Genomic DNA, 24,306 nt, shown 5'->3' on the forward strand with positions numbered 1-24,306 from the left:
TGCACCTCAGTGTCCTCATCTGTAGGTGGGAATGATGGGGTTGGGGGAAGGATTGAATGCGATAGTGCATATGAATAGGAAGACATGGTATTGTCTTCAAGAAACTAGGAAGATGCAATAACTCTTAGTAAACATTTGCTTACGTCCCAGAGGACTTTCTCTGTTGGAGAAAGTGCTGTTGGAGTCGCTATACAATCTCCTTAGGCTTCTCTCCTAGAATAACTAGAGTGGCCCATCCTGTAGATATAGGACGATACCTTGCTTGTTTTCAATGCTCAAGCCTTTCGATTTGTCCCCCAGTAGAGCAATAATGTACACAATGTCCTAATGTGCACAACAGGTTCTTCGGGGGGTTTGGGACAATGGCTGAATCCAGATGGAAAGGTACCAGCTCCCCAGGAAAGTGGCTAGTTCTTTGTGGGAATATCTGGAGAGATCTCTTTGTGGCTCCTGTTTTGGTCCATTCGGACAGCTTAGCTATCTTGAACACTGATCCCCGGTGCTAGAGAACAGTCTGTTTCCATTTCCTGGAAAACAAAGAAGTAGAAGCTTCTTTCTCCAGGCGATTTACCACCGTTCCCAAAATGGCAGCCAGCCTCCTCTAGGACTATGTGGTTGACTGTTGGAAGAGTGCAAGTTGGTCTCAGTAATCTGCGCAAAAGGGTTCATTCAAAATGCATGGACACAGCCCAAGCAGGGACACCTTCAGTGTTCTGTTTGGTGCTGTGGATGAGTGTTGTCAAGACTCTGGAGCTCAGAGCTTCTGAGCTGGATGCAGATTCTGACATTAACTGCCACGTGACTAAGCAAGATGCCTGGAGCCTGGCAGTGGGAATCGCATGGTGTCCTCTGAACTGTGTTCAAATAGCAGAGTTCTGACTGGAGGATTCTCTCGGGCACGTCTGTCAGCTTGCCCTTGAATGTGGGAGTAGGGATGGTATGTCGGAAATGAGGTGGGGATGTGCTGGGGCAGACCCTTCCTGGTACTATGGTGTCTGTTGAAAGAATCCTCTGGCTGCCTGTTTCTATTGTGAATTGCTTCTTCATTTTCAGGGGTGTGTAGCCACCTGGCCTCACTGGTCCTCTTAATGGGCCGTCAACAACATCAGGCAGGGCAGCTGGAAGAGTCCCTTGTGGGCCCCACGTTCCAGGTGGAGACTGCTCCAGTGGCGCAGTTCTCTGACATCAAGGACCCTCACTGGCCTGTTGGTTCTGTTAGAGAGCTTCAAGCCTCTGACCCTGATGGCTGCTCCCGGCGGGACTTGACCTTGGAAAAGTATCTGAGAAGTTTGTCAGATGCCTTAACCCTCCCCGTATCAGGAAGTAAGAAACAAGGGATCGTGAAAGCAACCTTGTGAGACAGTTTAGTAAGAATTTAAACATGGCAGATCTCTTTGTATTAAGTCGATTTTGGCACGAAAGCATCATAAAAGATGAATCGTTTCCAGGTCCTCTCCAGGAGGCAAACTGAGGCGTGTGTACTTTTCCTTCAGAAGCTCTAGTGGATTGGGTTTTGGCAGAGCAGTCACTGCAGTTGAAGCACGAAGAACACTAACTCAAGGCATGTTAAGGGTCCATCCCGGGCAGTGATTCTCTCGGGGATCTTTGTCTACTGGGAAGGATTATGAATGCTTTAGAGGCCTGAGACCTTGTCTCTCAGTTGGAACATACGAGAGAAATGCTGTGCCTTCCTCTAGGGACCGAATCGGGTTTAGCCCTGAGGCTGCGGCACGCAGGTGATCGGTGTCAGGGGCAGGTGGAAGTCCTGTCCCAGGGTTCCCGGGGCACGGTGTCTGATGACAGCTGGGACATCAATGAGGCCAACATGGTCTGCAGGCATCTCGACTGTCACCCAGCTTTGTCAGCGCAAAGAAATACCCGTTCCTCTTTCCTCTTTGGATTGCTCTTGCCCTTCTCCCAAGCCCACGACTTGCTCCATCTGAGAGTCCCGCTCCCCCCCAGTCTCTGCTCCTCCTTGGCCGGTGACCAAGTCTGGCTGCTGAGTAGTCTCTGAGCTCCAGAGGACTGAGCCTCACCCTCTACGATGGATCCCTTCTTTCTCCCCGACGTTTAGCGCAGTGCCTCGTGTGCGGTCAGAGATTAGTCCATATTCGCTGAGTGAATTAATTTAGGAGTGACAGGGCCAGCTAAGCCTCCAAAGTGAAGTGTGATGCAACCCCCCGGCCTTGCTCCAATGAGCAAGGGCGTCAGATTTAATGTTTGTGTTCAGAGGAGCTCTCATTGGGCCTTTTTCTCTTTATTTTTAGCAACAACCATGGAAAGCACTTCTGTGGAGACGCAGACGCCAACAGGTAATTAAACTCTGCGACTGGGAGGTTGTGGGACCCAAGGCCAGCCCGAAGGACTCAGGGGGGACGGCTGCAGAGAATCCTGCTGGGTTTTAGATGCAGGACAGGAAGGGCCTCCTCTGTTGGGGTCCACCCGGGCCCTCAGCCCCTTCCTTGCGAGGTTCCGCTCTGACCGGAAGACAGGCCCACAGTCCCCAGTCCACCCTGAGCGCAGCCACACCCACTTCCTAAGATCTCGGCGCCCCAGGCAGGCCTTCTGGGTGTCCAGCAGGCGTTGCAGCCACTCAGGAGGGCAGCAGAGGCAGTTTGGAACAGCAGCATCTAACCGAATCTCTCTGGATGTAATCGCTTATTTTTTATATCCTTTTCTAGAACTTTTATCACGTCATGGCAATACGGTGGATACTTCTGCCTCAGGTGATGCCTTACACGGTAACTTCTCCTGCTCACTATTTCCTCCTCTCATTTAGTCCTGTGAGTGCATGAGTGTGCCGGCTTGTGCCAAAGCACAGAGCGTGACTTGGGCCAAATTGTTCAAATGTTAAAAACAATATCAGGAGGCAGAAAGGTGAAATGGTTAAGAGCAACGGCCTGAGTACGTATCCTGCCCCTGTCACTCACGAGTCATTTGATCTGGGGTCACCTTCTTGAGCCTCAGTTTCCCCACAGGGTTGTTTTGAGGATTTACTAAGATGACGTATATCAAGCTCTTGAATATGAGCAGAGGTTCCCATTTAGGAAATGCTCAAAACCATCTGCCATGATTAAACTTTGAAACTCCGTGCCTTGTGGTGTGAGACGGAGGAGAAGAGATGTCCAAAGTGTGCAGGGACACAGGCCTTTTAGAGGCAAGCCTGGCTCTCTCGCTGACAGTCGGAATGTTATTGCTCTACTTTCTGAGTGGGGAGCAATCCCCATGGTAGTGCCGGGCACACGATGGGTGCTCCCATGGTGGGGGGAAAGTGCTGTGCCACAGGCAGGACAAGCTTTTCATGCTTGGAACTGGACTTGAGAGGTCAGGCCGGAGGCAGAAGTGGGACCTGAAAGAGATGTCACCACGAAAGCCCCTCAGGATACAAGGTTGCCCAAACTCCACTGAAGAGGCAGAATGTTTAGCTTGTTAAGTTCAAACACAAAAACAAGTCGAGGAATCGGTTTGATTGTCCAGTCTTTTCTGGATCCCCGCTCACTGTGAAGGGCTCTGCATCTCACGCAGACCCGGCATTTTGTCCCTCAGAAGGGACAGACAGTGAAATCTCCGTGCTTTCCTCTAGATGTGGCCTTGAGGCTGGTGAACGGAGAGGGCCGGTGTCAGGGCCGGGTGGAGGTCCTGTACCGGGGCTCGTGGGGCACCGTGTGTGACGACGGCTGGGACACCAATGATGCCAACGTGGTGTGCAGGCAGCTGGGCTGTGGCCAGGCCACGTCCGCCCCAGGAAGTGCCCGCTTCGGTCATGGCTCAGGGCCTATTGTCCTGGACGAAGTAGGCTGCTCAGGACACGAGTCCTACCTGTGGAGCTGCCCCCACAACGGCTGGCTCTCGCACAACTGCGGCCACGGGGAAGACGCCAGCGTCATCTGCTCAGGTGGGCCTCCAAGAGGTAGTACAAAGGATGTAGCACAGGGCAGAGGCACAATAGTAAAGATGCCTATCCTTCTCCAACCTTGGTGTCTCCATCAGGAAAATGGAAATAATAGTGGTACCTTGGGCAAGTTATTTTACCTCTAAGCGCTTCAGTTTACTTCTCTTAAGACGAGGAAACTCTTCCATCAAGGGTTGCCGTGAGGACCAAATGAGATAATGAAATACTTAAGACAGCGAGTGATGGAAATTGTATACTCACGGTCATCATCATAATCTCATTGCAGTAGTAGCTCACGCTTGTTGGCTGCTGGCAATGTGCCAGTCAGTACGATCAGCATTTTATCTGGATTTTCTCATTTAATTCTCCCAATAACCCTATGATACCTAGTAAGTCTCAATAGTGATCATCTCTGTCGTTTTCTGGGAAAGGAGAGAAATTTTTATCTCCCAGTGTCTCTGTCAACACAAAATTACTTGACTTTGTTGGTCTAAATGATCAAATATTTACTAATCTGTGCTCTTAGCCGTTCCATTCAGTTAGTCGAGAACCGGTAAATTAAATCCAAGCCCTCAACCTCAACTCCTCATGCCTGTTAGTACAAGCTGTCAGGCTAACTTTGCTCAAAGAAGTAAGAAAAGCAATGGGTCCACATTTTTGCACAAGCCTCATTTATTCTTCTGCAGTGATGAAAGGTTAATTTCTCTTTTAATGAAATAAAGAAATACCTGCAGCAGGAAATACACAGAAACTAATGTACAAATTATTAGTGTTTCATTGAACTTGAATTTAAGGTATCAAGAGCCAGTTTTTTTTTTCATCACCACATCCCGGGACGATTTTGGCATTTTGTGGTGCACCCACGAGAGACTCCAGAAATCTTTATCAATTGGAATTAAATTTCGAAATCAGATTATAGACCTGTTGAAATTGATTTCCCCGAAGTTGCTATGTCTCTACTTCAGAGTCAAGTGTAAGAAAAGCAAGGGTTCAAAGGTGGATTTCTCGGTCAGGATCCCTGTGGATGAACCACACATGTGTCTCATTTTTCTTCTATTCCTTTGTAGTTTCCCACTCAGATCTTCTCACAACAAATGGTAAGTACTCTGAAAAGTATATGTTGTATTTTGTGTATAATTTATTCTTCATTCTACACAATTATTTTTATCTTAAGAGTAAATACTGCCTCATGGAACTTAAATGAATGGTATGATTTGTTTCCCTTCTAGAAATACAAAGGTAATAGAAACATCTTGAATGTATAGCATAAGTGGACTTTGGGGTCGTACAGTTATGTTCTTCCTCAATTTTATTTTGCCTTTGACTCAAATTTCAGTGCACATCAGAATCAACTGTGGTATTTGTTTGAATGCGAGGTCCTTGGAATTCGCTTTACCCTGGTCCAGAGTCTCTGATTTGGAGGACCTGGGGTGGGTCTCAGGAATCGGCATTTTTATAGAGCCAACAATAAGGATGATCGGCAGACCACACATGGAACATCCATGCTGCATGGCCCAGTCGTGAATTAAGTTTTTGTGTTTGCAATAGAATTATGGAAGCATGACTTGGCTAATAGTTTGGAAAGGAAGTGATAGAAGATATGGATGACTATTGTAAGCGCTACCTATTTTTACTTGTTTTCTTATTAATGCCTATATTTTGCTAAATGTCAAGTGAATTTAGGTTTTGAACATTTTCCCAAATGGTTCTTGGCTACATCAGAAGTGTGACTTTTTGGTAGAAAGACATGTTCACAGGTGCATTGCTAGCAGTGAACTTTTACATACCATTCAACATGGCCTCAATATCCTTCCCACCTCATTCCACAAGATCCAGTCCTACCAGGACCCTTCTAAGCAGGAAAGACCAAAGCGTGGCCTCTCTCTGTGTTGTTTCAGGGGAACACGTTCCCTGCCTTCAGGGACGTAGGGTGTAATGGCAAGATAGACGTTGATCGACTGAGCATTCCGTTAATATTACAGCCGTGATAAATGCTGGAGCAAGAGGCACTCGGCAAGAGAGACGTGCTCAAGCCATCAGAGAGAGAGCGGTCTCTAGAAAGTCCCAGGTGAACTGAGGTCCAGAGCCGGTGTAGGAGTCAGTCAGACAGAGCAGGAAGGAAGAGTGCTTCTCTGTCATTCACTGTCGCTGTTGTCAGGAACTTGAGGGAACGGATAGACTTAGGTTAACAGTAGCCACCCTCCCCCAGCTGTCAGATACTCCTCCTCCTGCAGGCTTAGCCATCCTAATATTGTAGCTAGCCAGGGTAAGTGCCCCGATGGGAGGATTTTTCTAGTTCGCATTTCCCAAACTGTGCCCTTGAAACATTTTCGGAAGCTCTAGGGAAAAAAAAACTGCTTATCAACGAAGTTTTGGAAGTATTGCCTGCCATTGGTGGTCGAACACTTCCTGACTTTGTGGCAAATGTGGGGACAGCTGCAGTCGGTCCCAGTCCTTGTTTGCCTTCTAAGTCCTTGTCTCAATCTGGGTGGAGATGGTGGAGGCAAATCCAGAGATATATTCAGGAGTAAATCTCTGGGGTGCACATCCTTGGTCCCGTCTTGAGCTGACCCATGAAACAATGAGCAATCTGGGACCATCTCCACTTGAGGCATCCTGTCCGTCTGTACCATCCTCTTAGGCTGGCCATTGGCTTGGGGACAACGAGACTCCATGGAGACGGCTCAGATAAGGCTCCCATCCACAGAATCCTTAAACTCCCCTCTACAGGAGAGACTCTATGACAGAGAAGAGATAGGACCTGAGAGAATGAACTAACCTGGTTGCTTGTGATAGATTAGAGACGGAAACCACAAGGATCAAAAAGTTTCTTCTCTTGGAATGGTGCTGAAAATCAGAGGAAAAACAATACAGAATCTTAGTCAAGGCTGCTGGGTGACTGCCAGTTGAAAACCAAGTTGTGGCGGGTGTATGGAAGGTAGGTTGGCATGGACCACCTTCCTTGCAAGAACCACAAGGAGTGGGCTGGTAGCAGGCAGTGGCTGTGACAAAAGGCAGCTCGGGATGATAGCTAAAAGCATGGACAGTAGAGCTGGAGTCTGTGTGTCCTTGGGCTTCTTTGAGCATGTCTGCACCTCAGTGTCCTCATCTGTAGGTGGGAATGATGGGGTTGGGGGAAGGATTGAATGCGATAGTGCATATGAATAGGAAGACATGGTATTGTCTTCAAGAAACTAGGAAGATGCAATAACTCTTAGTAAACATTTGCTTACGTCCCAGAGGACTTTCTCTGTTGGAGAAAGTGCTGTTGGAGTCGCTATACAATCTCCTTAGGCTTCTCTCCTAGAATAACTAGAGTGGCCCATCCTGTAGATATAGGACGATACCTTGCTTGTTTTCAATGCTCAAGCCTTTCGATTTGTCCCCCAGTAGAGCAATAATGTACACAATGTCCTAATGTGCACAACAGGTTCTTCGGGGGGTTTGGGACAATGGCTGAATCCAGATGGAAAGGTACCAGCTCCCCAGGAAAGTGGCTAGTTCTTTGTGGGAATATCTGGAGAGATCTCTTTGTGGCTCCTGTTTTGGTCCATTCGGACAGCTTAGCTATCTTGAACACTGATCCCCGGTGCTAGAGAACAGTCTGTTTCCATTTCCTGGAAAACAAAGAAGTAGAAGCTTCTTTCTCCAGGCGATTTACCACCGTTCCCAAAATGGCAGCCAGCCTCCTCTAGGACTATGTGGTTGACTGTTGGAAGAGTGCAAGTTGGTCTCAGTAATCTGCGCAAAAGGGTTCATTCAAAATGCATGGACACAGCCCAAGCAGGGACACCTTCAGTGTTCTGTTTGGTGCTGTGGATGAGTGTTGTCAAGACTCTGGAGCTCAGAGCTTCTGAGCTGGATGCAGATTCTGACATTAACTGCCACGTGACTAAGCAAGATGCCTGGAGCCTGGCAGTGGGAATCGCATGGTGTCCTCTGAACTGTGTTCAAATAGCAGAGTTCTGACTGGAGGATTCTCTCGGGCACGTCTGTCAGCTTGCCCTTGAATGTGGGAGTAGGGATGGTATGTCGGAAATGAGGTGGGGATGTGCTGGGGCAGACCCTTCCTGGTACTATGGTGTCTGTTGAAAGAATCCTCTGGCTGCCTGTTTCTATTGTGAATTGCTTCTTCATTTTCAGGGGTGTGTAGCCACCTGGCCTCACTGGTCCTCTTAATGGGCCGTCAACAACATCAGGCAGGGCAGCTGGAAGAGTCCCTTGTGGGCCCCACGTTCCAGGTGGAGACTGCTCCAGTGGCGCAGTTCTCTGACATCAAGGACCCTCACTGGCCTGTTGGTTCTGTTAGAGAGCTTCAAGCCTCTGACCCTGATGGCTGCTCCCGGCGGGACTTGACCTTGGAAAAGTATCTGAGAAGTTTGTCAGATGCCTTAACCCTCCCCGTATCAGGAAGTAAGAAACAAGGGATCGTGAAAGCAACCTTGTGAGACAGTTTAGTAAGAATTTAAACATGGCAGATCTCTTTGTATTAAGTCGATTTTGGCACGAAAGCATCATAAAAGATGAATCGTTTCCAGGTCCTCTCCAGGAGGCAAACTGAGGCGTGTGTACTTTTCCTTCAGAAGCTCTAGTGGATTGGGTTTTGGCAGAGCAGTCACTGCAGTTGAAGCACGAAGAACACTAACTCAAGGCATGTTAAGGGTCCATCCCGGGCAGTGATTCTCTCGGGGATCTTTGTCTACTGGGAAGGATTATGAATGCTTTAGAGGCCTGAGACCTTGTCTCTCAGTTGGAACATACGAGAGAAATGCTGTGCCTTCCTCTAGGGACCGAATCGGGTTTAGCCCTGAGGCTGCGGCACGCAGGTGATCGGTGTCAGGGGCAGGTGGAAGTCCTGTCCCAGGGTTCCCGGGGCACGGTGTCTGATGACAGCTGGGACATCAATGAGGCCAACATGGTCTGCAGGCATCTCGACTGTCACCCAGCTTTGTCAGCGCAAAGAAATACCCGTTCCTCTTTCCTCTTTGGATTGCTCTTGCCCTTCTCCCAAGCCCACGACTTGCTCCATCTGAGAGTCCCGCTCCCCCCCAGTCTCTGCTCCTCCTTGGCCGGTGACCAAGTCTGGCTGCTGAGTAGTCTCTGAGCTCCAGAGGACTGAGCCTCACCCTCTACGATGGATCCCTTCTTTCTCCCCGACGTTTAGCGCAGTGCCTCGTGTGCGGTCAGAGATTAGTCCATATTCGCTGAGTGAATTAATTTAGGAGTGACAGGGCCAGCTAAGCCTCCAAAGTGAAGTGTGATGCAACCCCCCGGCCTTGCTCCAATGAGCAAGGGCGTCAGATTTAATGTTTGTGTTCAGAGGAGCTCTCATTGGGCCTTTTTCTCTTTATTTTTAGCAACAACCATGGAAAGCACTTCTGTGGAGACGCAGACGCCAACAGGTAATTAAACTCTGCGACTGGGAGGTTGTGGGACCCAAGGCCAGCCCGAAGGACTCAGGGGGGACGGCTGCAGAGAATCCTGCTGGGTTTTAGATGCAGGACAGGAAGGGCCTCCTCTGTTGGGGTCCACCCGGGCCCTCAGCCCCTTCCTTGCGAGGTTCCGCTCTGACCGGAAGACAGGCCCACAGTCCCCAGTCCACCCTGAGCGCAGCCACACCCACTTCCTAAGATCTCGGCGCCCCAGGCAGGCCTTCTGGGTGTCCAGCAGGCGTTGCAGCCACTCAGGAGGGCAGCAGAGGCAGTTTGGAACAGCAGCATCTAACCGAATCTCTCTGGATGTAATCGCTTATTTTTTATATCCTTTTCTAGAACTTTTATCACGTCATGGCAATACGGTGGATACTTCTGCCTCAGGTGATGCCTTACACGGTAACTTCTCCTGCTCACTATTTCCTCCTCTCATTTAGTCCTGTGAGTGCATGAGTGTGCCGGCTTGTGCCAAAGCACAGAGCGTGACTTGGGCCAAATTGTTCAAATGTTAAAAACAATATCAGGAGGCAGAAAGGTGAAATGGTTAAGAGCAACGGCCTGAGTACGTATCCTGCCCCTGTCACTCACGAGTCATTTGATCTGGGGTCACCTTCTTGAGCCTCAGTTTCCCCACAGGGTTGTTTTGAGGATTTACTAAGATGACGTATATCAAGCTCTTGAATATGAGCAGAGGTTCCCATTTAGGAAATGCTCAAAACCGTCTGCCATGATTAAACTTTGAAACTCCGTGCCTTGTGGTGTGAGACGGAGGAGAAGAGATGTCCAAAGTGTGCAGGGACACAGGCCTTTTAGAGGCAAGCCTGGCTCTCTCGCTGACAGTCGGAATGTTATTGCTCTACTTTCTGAGTGGGGAGCAATCCCCATGGTAGTGCCGGGCACACGATGGGTGCTCCCATGGTGGGGGGAAAGTGCTGTGCCACAGGCAGGACAAGCTTTTCATGCTTGGAACTGGACTTGAGAGGTCAGGCCGGAGGCAGAAGTGGGACCTGAAAGAGATGTCACCACGAAAGCCCCTCAGGATACAAGGTTGCCCAAACTCCACTGAAGAGGCAGAATGTTTAGCTTGTTAAGTTCAAACACAAAAACAAGTCGAGGAATCGGTTTGATTGTCCAGTCTTTTCTGGATCCCCGCTCACTGTGAAGGGCTCTGCATCTCACGCAGACCCGGCATTTTGTCCCTCAGAAGGGACAGACAGTGAAATCTCCGTGCTTTCCTCTAGATGTGGCCTTGAGGCTGGTGAACGGAGAGGGCCGGTGTCAGGGCCGGGTGGAGGTCCTGTACCGGGGCTCGTGGGGCACCGTGTGTGACGACGGCTGGGACACCAATGATGCCAACGTGGTGTGCAGGCAGCTGGGCTGTGGCCAGGCCACGTCCGCCCCAGGAAGTGCCCGCTTCGGTCATGGCTCAGGGCCTATTGTCCTGGACGAAGTAGGCTGCTCAGGACACGAGTCCTACCTGTGGAGCTGCCCCCACAACGGCTGGCTCTCGCACAACTGCGGCCACGGGGAAGACGCCAGCGTCATCTGCTCAGGTGGGCCTCCAAGAGGTAGTACAAAGGATGTAGCACAGGGCAGAGGCACAATAGTAAAGATGCCTATCCTTCTCCAACCTTGGTGTCTCCATCAGGAAAATGGAAATAATAGTGGTACCTTGGGCAAGTTATTTTACCTCTAAGCGCTTCAGTTTACTTCTCTTAAGACGAGGAAACTCTTCCATCAAGGGTTGCCGTGAGGACCAAATGAGATAATGAAATACTTAAGACAGCGAGTGATGGAAATTGTATACTCACGGTCATCATCATAATCTCATTGCAGTAGTAGCTCACGCTTGTTGGCTGCTGGCAATGTGCCAGTCAGTACGATCAGCATTTTATCTGGATTTTCTCATTTAATTCTCCCAATAACCCTATGATACCTAGTAAGTCTCAATAGTGATCATCTCTGTCGTTTTCTGGGAAAGGAGAGAAATTTTTATCTCCCAGTGTCTCTGTCAACACAAAATTACTTGACTTTGTTGGTCTAAATGATCAAATATTTACTAATCTGTGCTCTTAGCCGTTCCATTCAGTTAGTCGAGAACCGGTAAATTAAATCCAAGCCCTCAACCTCAACTCCTCATGCCTGTTAGTACAAGCTGTCAGGCTAACTTTGCTCAAAGAAGTAAGAAAAGCAATGGGTCCACATTTTTGCACAAGCCTCATTTATTCTTCTGCAGTGATGAAAGGTTAATTTCTCTTTTAATGAAATAAAGAAATACCTGCAGCAGGAAATACACAGAAACTAATGTACAAATTATTAGTGTTTCATTGAACTTGAATTTAAGGTATCAAGAGCCAGTTTTTTTTTTCATCACCACATCCCGGGACGATTTTGGCATTTTGTGGTGCACCCACGAGAGACTCCAGAAATCTTTATCAATTGGAATTAAATTTCGAAATCAGATTATAGACCTGTTGAAATTGATTTCCCCGAAGTTGCTATGTCTCTACTTCAGAGTCAAGTGTAAGAAAAGCAAGGGTTCAAAGGTGGATTTCTCGGTCAGGATCCCTGTGGATGAACCACACATGTGTCTCATTTTTCTTCTATTCCTTTGTAGTTTCCCACTCAGATCTTCTCACAACAAATGGTAAGTACTCTGAAAAGTATATGTTGTATTTTGTGTATAATTTATTCTTCATTCTACACAATTATTTTTATCTTAAGAGTAAATACTGCCTCATGGAACTTAAATGAATGGTATGATTTGTTTCCCTTCTAGAAATACAAAGGTAATAGAAACATCTTGAATGTATAGCATAAGTGGACTTTGGGGTCGTACAGTTATGTTCTTCCTCAATTTTATTTTGCCTTTGACTCAAATTTCAGTGCACATCAGAATCAACTGTGGTATTTGTTTGAATGCGAGGTCCTTGGAATTCGCTTTACCCTGGTCCAGAGTCTCTGATTTGGAGGACCTGGGGTGGGTCTCAGGAATCGGCATTTTTATAGAGCCAACAATAAGGATGATCGGCAGACCACACATGGAACATCCATGCTGCATGGCCCAGTCGTGAATTAAGTTTTTGTGTTTGCAATAGAATTATGGAAGCATGACTTGGCTAATAGTTTGGAAAGGAAGTGATAGAAGATATGGATGACTATTGTAAGCGCTACCTATTTTTACTTGTTTTCTTATTAATGCCTATATTTTGCTAAATGTCAAGTGAATTTAGGTTTTGAACATTTTCCCAAATGGTTCTTGGCTACATCAGAAGTGTGACTTTTTGGTAGAAAGACATGTTCACAGGTGCATTGCTAGCAGTGAACTTTTACATACCATTCAACATGGCCTCAATATCCTTCCCACCTCATTCCACAAGATCCAGTCCTACCAGGACCCTTCTAAGCAGGAAAGACCAAAGCGTGGCCTCTCTCTGTGTTGTTTCAGGGGAACACGTTCCCTGCCTTCAGGGACGTAGGGTGTAATGGCAAGATAGACGTTGATCGACTGAGCATTCCGTTAATATTACAGCCGTGATAAATGCTGGAGCAAGAGGCACTCGGCAAGAGAGACGTGCTCAAGCCATCAGAGAGAGAGCGGTCTCTAGAAAGTCCCAGGTGAACTGAGGTCCAGAGCCGGTGTAGGAGTCAGTCAGACAGAGCAGGAAGGAAGAGTGCTTCTCTGTCATTCACTGTCGCTGTTGTCAGGAACTTGAGGGAACGGATAGACTTAGGTTAACAGTAGCCACCCTCCCCCAGCTGTCAGATACTCCTCCTCCTGCAGGCTTAGCCATCCTAATATTGTAGCTAGCCAGGGTAAGTGCCCCGATGGGAGGATTTTTCTAGTTCGCATTTCCCAAACTGTGCCCTTGAAACATTTTCGGAAGCTCTAGGGAAAAAAAAACTGCTTATCAACGAAGTTTTGGAAGTATTGCCTGCCATTGGTGGTCGAACACTTCCTGACTTTGTGGCAAATGTGGGGACAGCTGCAGTCGGTCCCAGTTCTTGTTTGCCTTCTAAGTCCTTGTCTCAATCTGGGTGGAGATGGTGGAGGCAAATCCAGAGATATATTCAGGAGTAAATCTCTGGGGTGCACATCCTTGGTCCCGTCTTGAGCTGACCCATGAAACAATGAGCAATCTGGGACCATCTCCACTTGAGGCATCCTGTCCGTCTGTACCATCCTCTTAGGCTGGCCATTGGCTTGGGGACAACGAGACTCCATGGAGACGGCTCAGATAAGGCTCCCATCCACAGAATCCTTAAACTCCCCTCTACAGGAGAGACTCTATGACAGAGAAGAGATAGGACCTGAGAGAATGAACTAACCTGGTTGCTTGTGATAGATTAGAGACGGAAACCACAAGGATCAAAAAGTTTCTTCTCTTGGAATGGTGCTGAAAATCAGAGGAAAAACAATACAGAATCTTAGTCAAGGCTGCTGGGTGACTGCCAGTTGAAAACCAAGTTGTGGCGGGTGTATGGAAGGTAGGTTGGCATGGACCACCTTCCTTGCAAGAACCACAAGGAGTGGGCTGGTAGCAGGCAGTGGCTGTGACAAAAGGCAGCTCGGGATGATAGCTAAAAGCATGGACAGTAGAGCTGGAGTCTGTGTGTCCTTGGGCTTCTTTGAGCATGTCTGCACCTCAGTGTCCTCATCTGTAGGTGGGAATGATGGGGTTGGGGGAAGGATTGAATGCGATAGTGCATATGAATAGGAAGACATGGTATTGTCTTCAAGAAACTAGGAAGATGCAATAACTCTTAGTAAACATTTGCTTACGTCCCAGAGGACTTTCTCTGTTGGAGAAAGTGCTGTTGGAGTCGCTATACAATCTCCTTAGGCTTCTCTCCTAGAATAACTAGAGTGGCCCATCCTGTAGATATAGGACGATACCTTGCTTGTTTTCAATGCTCAAGCCTTTCGATTTGTCCCCCAGTAGAGCAATAATGTACACAATGTCCTAATGTGCACAACAGGTTCTTCGGGGGGTTTGGGACAATGGCTGAATCCAGATGGAAAGGTACCAGCTCCCCAGGAAAGTGGCTAGTTCTTTGTGGGAATATCTGGAGAGATCTCTTTGTGGCTCCTGTTTTGGTCCATTCGGACAGCTTAGCTATCTTGAACACTGATCCCCGGTGCTAGAGAACAGTCTGTTTCCATTTCCTGGAAAACAAAGAAGTAGAAGCTTCTTTCTCCAGGCGATTTACCACCGTTCCCAAAATGGCAGCCAGCCTCCTCTAGGACTATGTGGTTGACTGTTGGAAGAGTGCAAGTTGGTCTCAGTAATCTGCGCAAAAGGGTTCATTCAAAATGCATGGACACAGCCCAAGCAGGGACACCTTCAGTGTTCTGTTTGGTGCTGTGGATGAGTGTTGTCAAGACTCTGGAGCTCAGAGCTTCTGAGCTGGATGCAGATTCTGACATTAACTGCCACGTGACTAAGCAAGATGCCTGGAGCCTGGCAGTGGGAATCGCATGGTGTCCTCTGAACTGTGTTCAAATAGCAGAGTTCTGACTGGAGGATTCTCTCGGGCACGTCTGTCAGCTTGCCCTTGAATGTGGGAGTAGGGATGGTATGTCGGAAATGAGGTGGGGATGTGCTGGGGCAGACCCTTCCTGGTACTATGGTGTCTGTTGAAAGAATCCTCTGGCTGCCTGTTTCTATTGTGAATTGCTTCTTCATTTTCAGGGGTGTGTAGCCACCTGGCCTCACTGGTCCTCTTAATGGGCCGTCAACAACATCAGGCAGGGCAGCTGGAAGAGTCCCTTGTGGGCCCCACGTTCCAGGTGGAGACTGCTCCAGTGGCGCAGTTCTCTGACATCAAGGACCCTCACTGGCCTGTTGGTTCTGTTAGAGAGCTTCAAGCCTCTGACCCTGATGGCTGCTCCCGGCGGGACTTGACCTTGGAAAAGTATCTGAGAAGTTTGTCAGATGCCTTAACCCTCCCCGTATCAGGAAGTAAGAAACAAGGGATCGTGAAAGCAACCTTGTGAGACAGTTTAGTAAGAATTTAAACATGGCAGATCTCTTTGTATTAAGTCGATTTTGGCACGAAAGCATCATAAAAGATGAATCGTTTCCAGGTCCTCTCCAGGAGGCAAACTGAGGCGTGTGTACTTTTCCTTCAGAAGCTCTAGTGGATTGGGTTTTGGCAGAGCAGTCACTGCAGTTGAAGCACGAAGAACACTAACTCAAGGCATGTTAAGGGTCCATCCCGGGCAGTGATTCTCTCGGGGATCTTTGTCTACTGGGAAGGATTATGAATGCTTTAGAGGCCTGAGACCTTGTCTCTCAGTTGGAACATACGAGAGAAATGCTGTGCCTTCCTCTAGGGACCGAATCGGGTTTAGCCCTGAGGCTGCGGCACGCAGGTGATCGGTGTCAGGGGCAGGTGGAAGTCCTGTCCCAGGGTTCCCGGGGCACGGTGTCTGATGACAGCTGGGACATCAATGAGGCCAACATGGTCTGCAGGCATCTCGACTGTCACCCAGCTTTGTCAGCGCAAAGAAATACCCGTTCCTCTTTCCTCTTTGGATTGCTCTTGCCCTTCTCCCAAGCCCACGACTTGCTCCATCTGAGAGTCCCGCTCCCCCCCAGTCTCTGCTCCTCCTTGGCCGGTGACCAAGTCTGGCTGCTGAGTAGTCTCTGAGCTCCAGAGGACTGAGCCTCACCCTCTACGATGGATCCCTTCTTTCTCCCCGACGTTTAGCGCAGTGCCTCGTGTGCGGTCAGAGATTAGTCCATATTCGCTGAGTGAATTAATTTAGGAGTGACAGGGCCAGCTAAGCCTCCAAAGTGAAGTGTGATGCAACCCCCCGGCCTTGCTCCAATGAGCAAGGGCGTCAGATTTAATGTTTGTGTTCAGAGGAGCTCTCATTGGGCCTTTTTCTCTTTATTTTTAGCAACAACCATGGAAAGCACTTCTGTGGAGACGCAGACGCCAACAGGTAATTAAACTCTGCGACTGGGAGGTTGTGGGACCCAAGGCCAGCCCGAAGGACTCAGGGGGGACGGCTGCAGAGAATCCTGCTGGGTTTTAGATGCAGGACAGGAAGGGCCTCCTCTGTTGGGGTCCACCCGGGCCCTCAGCCCCTTCCTTGCGAGGTTCCGCTCTGACCGGAAGACAGGCCCACAGTCCCCAGTCCACCCTGAGCGCAGCCACACCCACTTCCTAAGATCTCGGCGCCCCAGGCAGGCCTTCTGGGTGTCCAGCAGGCGTTGCAGCCACTCAGGAGGGCAGCAGAGGCAGTTTGGAACAGCAGCATCTAACCGAATCTCTCTGGATGTAATCGCTTATTTTTTATATCCTTTTCTAGAACTTTTATCACGTCATGGCAATACGGTGGATACTTCTGCCTCAGGTGATGCCTTACACGGTAACTTCTCCTGCTCACTATTTCCTCCTCTCATTTAGTCCTGTGAGTGCATGAGTGTGCCGGCTTGTGCCAAAGCACAGAGCGTGACTTGGGCCAAATTGTTCAAATGTTAAAAACAATATCAGGAGGCAGAAAGGTGAAATGGTTAAGAGCAACGGCCTGAGTACGTATCCTGCCCCTGTCACTCACGAGTCATTTGATCTGGGGTCACCTTCTTGAGCCTCAGTTTCCCCACAGGGTTGTTTTGAGGATTTACTAAGATGACGTATATCAAGCTCTTGAATATGAGCAGAGGTTCCCATTTAGGAAATGCTCAAAACCGTCTGCCATGATTAAACTTTGAAACTCCGTGCCTTGTGGTGTGAGACGGAGGAGAAGAGATGTCCAAAGTGTGCAGGGACACAGGCCTTTTAGAGGCAAGCCTGGCTCTCTCGCTGACAGTCGGAATGTTATTGCTCTACTTTCTGAGTGGGGAGCAATCCCCATGGTAGTGCCGGGCACACGATGGGTGCTCCCATGGTGGGGGGAAAGTGCTGTGCCACAGGCAGGACAAGCTTTTCATGCTTGGAACTGGACTTGAGAGGTCAGGCCGGAGGCAGAAGTGGGACCTGAAAGAGATGTCACCACGAAAGCCCCTCAGGATACAAGGTTGCCCAAACTCCACTGAAGAGGCAGAATGTTTAGCTTGTTAAGTTCAAACACAAAAACAAGTCGAGGAATCGGTTTGATTGTCCAGTCTTTTCTGGATCCCCGCTCACTGTGAAGGGCTCTGCATCTCACGCAGACCCGGCATTTTGTCCCTCAGAAGGGACAGACAGTGAAATCTCCGTGCTTTCCTCTAGATGTGGCCTTGAGGCTGGTGAACGGAGAGGGCCGGTGTCAGGGCCGGGTGGAGGTCCTGTACCGGGGCTCGTGGGGCACCGTGTGTGACGACGGCTGGGACACCAATGATGCCAACGTGGTGTGCAGGCAGCTGGGCTGTGGCCAGGCCACGTCCGCCCCAGGAAGTGCCCGCTTCGGTCATGGCTCAGGGCCTATTGTCCTGGACGAAGTAGGCTGCTCAGGACACGAGTCCTACCTGTGGAGCTGCCCCCACAACGGCTGGCTCTCGCACAACTGCGGCCACGGGGAAGACGCCAGCGTCATCTGCTCAGGTGGGCCTCCAAGAGGTAGTACAAAGGATGTAGCACAGGGCAGAGGCACAATAGTAAAGATGCCTATCCTTCTCCAACCTTGGTGTCTCCATCAGGAAAATGGAAATAATAGTGGTACCTTGGGCAAGTTATTTTACCTCTAAGCGCTTCAGTTTACTTCTCTTAAGACGAGGAAACTCTTCCATCAAGGGTTGCCGTGAGGACCAAATGAGATAATGAAATACTTAAGACAGCGAGTGATGGAAATTGTATACTCACGGTCATCATCATAATCTCATTGCAGTAGTAGCTCACGCTTGTTGGCTGCTGGCAATGTGCCAGTCAGTACGATCAGCATTTTATCTGGATTTTCTCATTTAATTCTCCCAATAACCCTATGATACCTAGTAAGTCTCAATAGTGATCATCTCTGTCGTTTTCTGGGAAAGGAGAGAAATTTTTATCTCCCAGTGTCTCTGTCAACACAAAATTACTTGACTTTGTTGGTCTAAATGATCAAATATTTACTAATCTGTGCTCTTAGCCGTTCCATTCAGTTAGTCGAGAACCGGTAAATTAAATCCAAGCCCTCAACCTCAACTCCTCATGCCTGTTAGTACAAGCTGTCAGGCTAACTTTGCTCAAAGAAGTAAGAAAAGCAATGGGTCCACATTTTTGCACAAGCCTCATTTATTCTTCTGCAGTGATGAAAGGTTAATTTCTCTTTTAATGAAATAAAGAAATACCTGCAGCAGGAAATACACAGAAACTAATGTACAAATTATTAGTGTTTCATTGAACTTGAATTTAAGGTATCAAGAGCCAGTTTTTTTTTTCATCACCACATCCCGGGACGATTTTGGCATTTTGTGGTGCACCCACGAGAGACTCCAGAAATCTTTATCAATTGGAATTAAATTTCGAAATCAGATTATAGACCTGTTGAAATTGATTTCCCCGAAGTTGCTATGTCTCTACTTCAGAGTCAAGTGTAAGAAAAGCAAGGGTTCAAAGGTGGATTTCTCGGTCAGGATCCCTGTGGATGAACCACACATGTGTCTCATTTTTCTTCTATTCCTTTGTAGTTTCCCACTCAGATCTTCTCACAACAAATGGTAAGTACTCTGAAAAGTATATGTTGTATTTTGTGTATAATTTATTCTTCATTCTACACAATTATTTTTATCTTAAGAGTAAATACTGCCTCATGGAACTTAAATGAATGGTATGATTTGTTTCCCTTCTAGAAATACAAAGGTAATAGAAACATCTTGAATGTATAGCATAAGTGGACTTTGGGGTCGTACAGTTATGTTCTTCCTCAATTTTATTTTGCCTTTGACTCAAATTTCAGTGCACATCAGAATCAACTGTGGTATTTGTTTGAATGCGAGGTCCTTGGAATTCGCTTTACCCTGGTCCAGAGTCTCTGATTTGGAGGACCTGGGGTGGGTCTCAGGAATCGGCATTTTTATAGAGCCAACAATAAGGATGATCGGCAGACCACACATGGAACATCCATGCTGCATGGCCCAGTCGTGAATTAAGTTTTTGTGTTTGCAATAGAATTATGGAAGCATGACTTGGCTAATAGTTTGGAAAGGAAGTGATAGAAGATATGGATGACTATTGTAAGCGCTACCTATTTTTACTTGTTTTCTTATTAATGCCTATATTTTGCTAAATGTCAAGTGAATTTAGGTTTTGAACATTTTCCCAAATGGTTCTTGGCTACATCAGAAGTGTGACTTTTTGGTAGAAAGACATGTTCACAGGTGCATTGCTAGCAGTGAACTTTTACATACCATTCAACATGGCCTCAATATCCTTCCCACCTCATTCCACAAGATCCAGTCCTACCAGGACCCTTCTAAGCAGGAAAGACCAAAGCGTGGCCTCTCTCTGTGTTGTTTCAGGGGAACACGTTCCCTGCCTTCAGGGACGTAGGGTGTAATGGCAAGATAGACGTTGATCGACTGAGCATTCCGTTAATATTACAGCCGTGATAAATGCTGGAGCAAGAGGCACTCGGCAAGAGAGACGTGCTCAAGCCATCAGAGAGAGAGCGGTCTCTAGAAAGTCCCAGGTGAACTGAGGTCCAGAGCCGGTGTAGGAGTCAGTCAGACAGAGCAGGAAGGAAGAGTGCTTCTCTGTCATTCACTGTCGCTGTTGTCAGGAACTTGAGGGAACGGATAGACTTAGGTTAACAGTAGCCACCCTCCCCCAGCTGTCAGATACTCCTCCTCCTGCAGGCTTAGCCATCCTAATATTGTAGCTAGCCAGGGTAAGTGCCCCGATGGGAGGATTTTTCTAGTTCGCATTTCCCAAACTGTGCCCTTGAAACATTTTCGGAAGCTCTAGGGAAAAAAAAACTGCTTATCAACGAAGTTTTGGAAGTATTGCCTGCCATTGGTGGTCGAACACTTCCTGACTTTGTGGCAAATGTGGGGACAGCTGCAGTCGGTCCCAGTTCTTGTTTGCCTTCTAAGTCCTTGTCTCAATCTGGGTGGAGATGGTGGAGGCAAATCCAGAGATATATTCAGGAGTAAATCTCTGGGGTGCACATCCTTGGTCCCGTCTTGAGCTGACCCATGAAACAATGAGCAATCTGGGACCATCTCCACTTGAGGCATCCTGTCCGTCTGTACCATCCTCTTAGGCTGGCCATTGGCTTGGGGACAACGAGACTCCATGGAGACGGCTCAGATAAGGCTCCCATCCACAGAATCCTTAAACTCCCCTCTACAGGAGAGACTCTATGACAGAGAAGAGATAGGACCTGAGAGAATGAACTAACCTGGTTGCTTGTGATAGATTAGAGACGGAAACCACAAGGATCAAAAAGTTTCTTCTCTTGGAATGGTGCTGAAAATCAGAGGAAAAACAATACAGAATCTTAGTCAAGGCTGCTGGGTGACTGCCAGTTGAAAACCAAGTTGTGGCGGGTGTATGGAAGGTAGGTTGGCATGGACCACCTTCCTTGCAAGAACCACAAGGAGTGGGCTGGTAGCAGGCAGTGGCTGTGACAAAAGGCAGCTCGGGATGATAGCTAAAAGCATGGACAGTAGAGCTGGAGTCTGTGTGTCCTTGGGCTTCTTTGAGCATGTCTGCACCTCAGTGTCCTCATCTGTAGGTGGGAATGATGGGGTTGGGGGAAGGATTGAATGCGATAGTGCATATGAATAGGAAGACATGGTATTGTCTTCAAGAAACTAGGAAGATGCAATAACTCTTAGTAAACATTTGCTTACGTCCCAGAGGACTTTCTCTGTTGGAGAAAGTGCTGTTGGAGTCGCTATACAATCTCCTTAGGCTTCTCTCCTAGAATAACTAGAGTGGCCCATCCTGTAGATATAGGACGATACCTTGCTTGTTTTCAATGCTCAAGCCTTTCGATTTGTCCCCCAGTAGAGCAATAATGTACACAATGTCCTAATGTGCACAACAGGTTCTTCGGGGGGTTTGGGACAATGGCTGAATCCAGATGGAAAGGTACCAGCTCCCCAGGAAAGTGGCTAGTTCTTTGTGGGAATATCTGGAGAGATCTCTTTGTGGCTCCTGTTTTGGTCCATTCGGACAGCTTAGCTATCTTGAACACTGATCCCCGGTGCTAGAGAACAGTCTGTTTCCATTTCCTGGAAAACAAAGAAGTAGAAGCTTCTTTCTCCAGGCGATTTACCACCGTTCCCAAAATGGCAGCCAGCCTCCTCTAGGACTATGTGGTTGACTGTTGGAAGAGTGCAAGTTGGTCTCAGTAATCTGCGCAAAAGGGTTCATTCAAAATGCATGGACACAGCCCAAGCAGGGACACCTTCAGTGTTCTGTTTGGTGCTGTGGATGAGTGTTGTCAAGACTCTGGAGCTCAGAGCTTCTGAGCTGGATGCAGATTCTGACATTAACTGCCACGTGACTAAGCAAGATGCCTGGAGCCTGGCAGTGGGAATCGCATGGTGTCCTCTGAACTGTGTTCAAATAGCAGAGTTCTGACTGGAGGATTCTCTCGGGCACGTCTGTCAGCTTGCCCTTGAATGTGGGAGTAGGGATGGTATGTCGGAAATGAGGTGGGGATGTGCTGGGGCAGACCCTTCCTGGTACTATGGTGTCTGTTGAAAGAATCCTCTGGCTGCCTGTTTCTATTGTGAATTGCTTCTTCATTTTCAGGGGTGTGTAGCCACCTGGCCTCACTGGTCCTCTTAATGGGCCGTCAACAACATCAGGCAGGGCAGCTGGAAGAGTCCCTTGTGGGCCCCACGTTCCAGGTGGAGACTGCTCCAGTGGCGCAGTTCTCTGACATCAAGGACCCTCACTGGCCTGTTGGTTCTGTTAGAGAGCTTCAAGCCTCTGACCCTGATGGCTGCTCCCGGCGGGACTTGACCTTGGAAAAGTATCTGAGAAGTTTGTCAGATGCCTTAACCCTCCCCGTATCAGGAAGTAAGAAACAAGGGATCGTGAAAGCAACCTTGTGAGACAGTTTAGTAAGAATTTAAACATGGCAGATCTCTTTGTATTAAGTCGATTTTGGCACGAAAGCATCATAAAAGATGAATCGTTTCCAGGTCCTCTCCAGGAGGCAAACTGAGGCGTGTGTACTTTTCCTTCAGAAGCTCTAGTGGATTGGGTTTTGGCAGAGCAGTCACTGCAGTTGAAGCACGAAGAACACTAACTCAAGGCATGTTAAGGGTCCATCCCGGGCAGTGATTCTCTCGGGGATCTTTGTCTACTGGGAAGGATTATGAATGCTTTAGAGGCCTGAGACCTTGTCTCTCAGTTGGAACATACGAGAGAAATGCTGTGCCTTCCTCTAGGGACCGAATCGGGTTTAGCCCTGAGGCTGCGGCACGCAGGTGATCGGTGTCAGGGGCAGGTGGAAGTCCTGTCCCAGGGTTCCCGGGGCACGGTGTCTGATGACAGCTGGGACATCAATGAGGCCAACATGGTCTGCAGGCATCTCGACTGTCACCCAGCTTTGTCAGCGCAAAGAAATACCCGTTCCTCTTTCCTCTTTGGATTGCTCTTGCCCTTCTCCCAAGCCCACGACTTGCTCCATCTGAGAGTCCCGCTCCCCCCCAGTCTCTGCTCCTCCTTGGCCGGTGACCAAGTCTGGCTGCTGAGTAGTCTCTGAGCTCCAGAGGACTGAGCCTCACCCTCTACGATGGATCCCTTCTTTCTCCCCGACGTTTAGCGCAGTGCCTCGTGTGCGGTCAGAGATTAGTCCATATTCGCTGAGTGAATTAATTTAGGAGTGACAGGGCCAGCTAAGCCTCCAAAGTGAAGTGTGATGCAACCCCCCGGCCTTGCTCCAATGAGCAAGGGCGTCAGATTTAATGTTTGTGTTCAGAGGAGCTCTCATTGGGCCTTTTTCTCTTTATTTTTAGCAACAACCATGGAAAGCACTTCTGTGGAGACGCAGACGCCAACAGGTAATTAAACTCTGCGACTGGGAGGTTGTGGGACCCAAGGCCAGCCCGAAGGACTCAGGGGGGACGGCTGCAGAGAATCCTGCTGGGTTTTAGATGCAGGACAGGAAGGGCCTCCTCTGTTGGGGTCCACCCGGGCCCTCAGCCCCTTCCTTGCGAGGTTCCGCTCTGACCGGAAGACAGGCCCACAGTCCCCAGTCCACCCTGAGCGCAGCCACACCCACTTCCTAAGATCTCGGCGCCCCAGGCAGGCCTTCTGGGTGTCCAGCAGGCGTTGCAGCCACTCAGGAGGGCAGCAGAGGCAGTTTGGAACAGCAGCATCTAACCGAATCTCTCTGGATGTAATCGCTTATTTTTTATATCCTTTTCTAGAACTTTTATCACGTCATGGCAATACGGTGGATACTTCTGCCTCAGGTGATGCCTTACACGGTAACTTCTCCTGCTCACTATTTCCTCCTCTCATTTAGTCCTGTGAGTGCATGAGTGTGCCGGCTTGTGCCAAAGCACAGAGCGTGACTTGGGCCAAATTGTTCAAATGTTAAAAACAATATCAGGAGGCAGAAAGGTGAAATGGTTAAGAGCAACGGCCTGAGTACGTATCCTGCCCCTGTCACTCACGAGTCATTTGATCTGGGGTCACCTTCTTGAGCCTCAGTTTCCCCACAGGGTTGTTTTGAGGATTTACTAAGATGACGTATATCAAGCTCTTGAATATGAGCAGAGGTTCCCATTTAGGAAATGCTCAAAACCGTCTGCCATGATTAAACTTTGAAACTCCGTGCCTTGTGGTGTGAGACGGAGGAGAAGAGATGTCCAAAGTGTGCAGGGACACAGGCCTTTTAGAGGCAAGCCTGGCTCTCTCGCTGACAGTCGGAATGTTATTGCTCTACTTTCTGAGTGGGGAGCAATCCCCATGGTAGTGCCGGGCACACGATGGGTGCTCCCATGGTGGGGGGAAAGTGCTGTGCCACAGGCAGGACAAGCTTTTCATGCTTGGAACTGGACTTGAGAGGTCAGGCCGGAGGCAGAAGTGGGACCTGAAAGAGAT

At 48.6% G+C, this 24,306-nt stretch overlaps 1 protein-coding gene across 1 annotated transcript in view; it reads left to right on the forward strand.

The window, feature by feature from the left end:
- Positions 1-24,306, forward strand: part of LOC131407632 (deleted in malignant brain tumors 1 protein-like) — a 69,859-nt gene that overhangs the window by 18,059 nt on the left and 27,494 nt on the right. Inside the window, exons 8-12 of the mRNA XM_058544389.1 lie at positions 3,584-3,948; positions 9,501-9,551; positions 10,529-10,895; positions 12,747-12,776; positions 17,530-17,859. Of these exons, the coding sequence (XP_058400372.1) occupies positions 3,584-3,948; positions 9,501-9,551; positions 10,529-10,895; positions 12,747-12,776; positions 17,530-17,859 (1,143 nt within the window). The remainder of the gene's footprint in view (positions 1-3,583; positions 3,949-9,500; positions 9,552-10,528; positions 10,896-12,746; positions 12,777-17,529; positions 17,860-24,306) is intronic.

Source organism: Diceros bicornis, chromosome 6, assembly GCF_020826845.1.
Source record: "Diceros bicornis minor isolate mBicDic1 chromosome 6, mDicBic1.mat.cur, whole genome shotgun sequence".
NCBI classification, from domain to species: domain Eukaryota; kingdom Metazoa; phylum Chordata; class Mammalia; order Perissodactyla; family Rhinocerotidae; genus Diceros; species Diceros bicornis.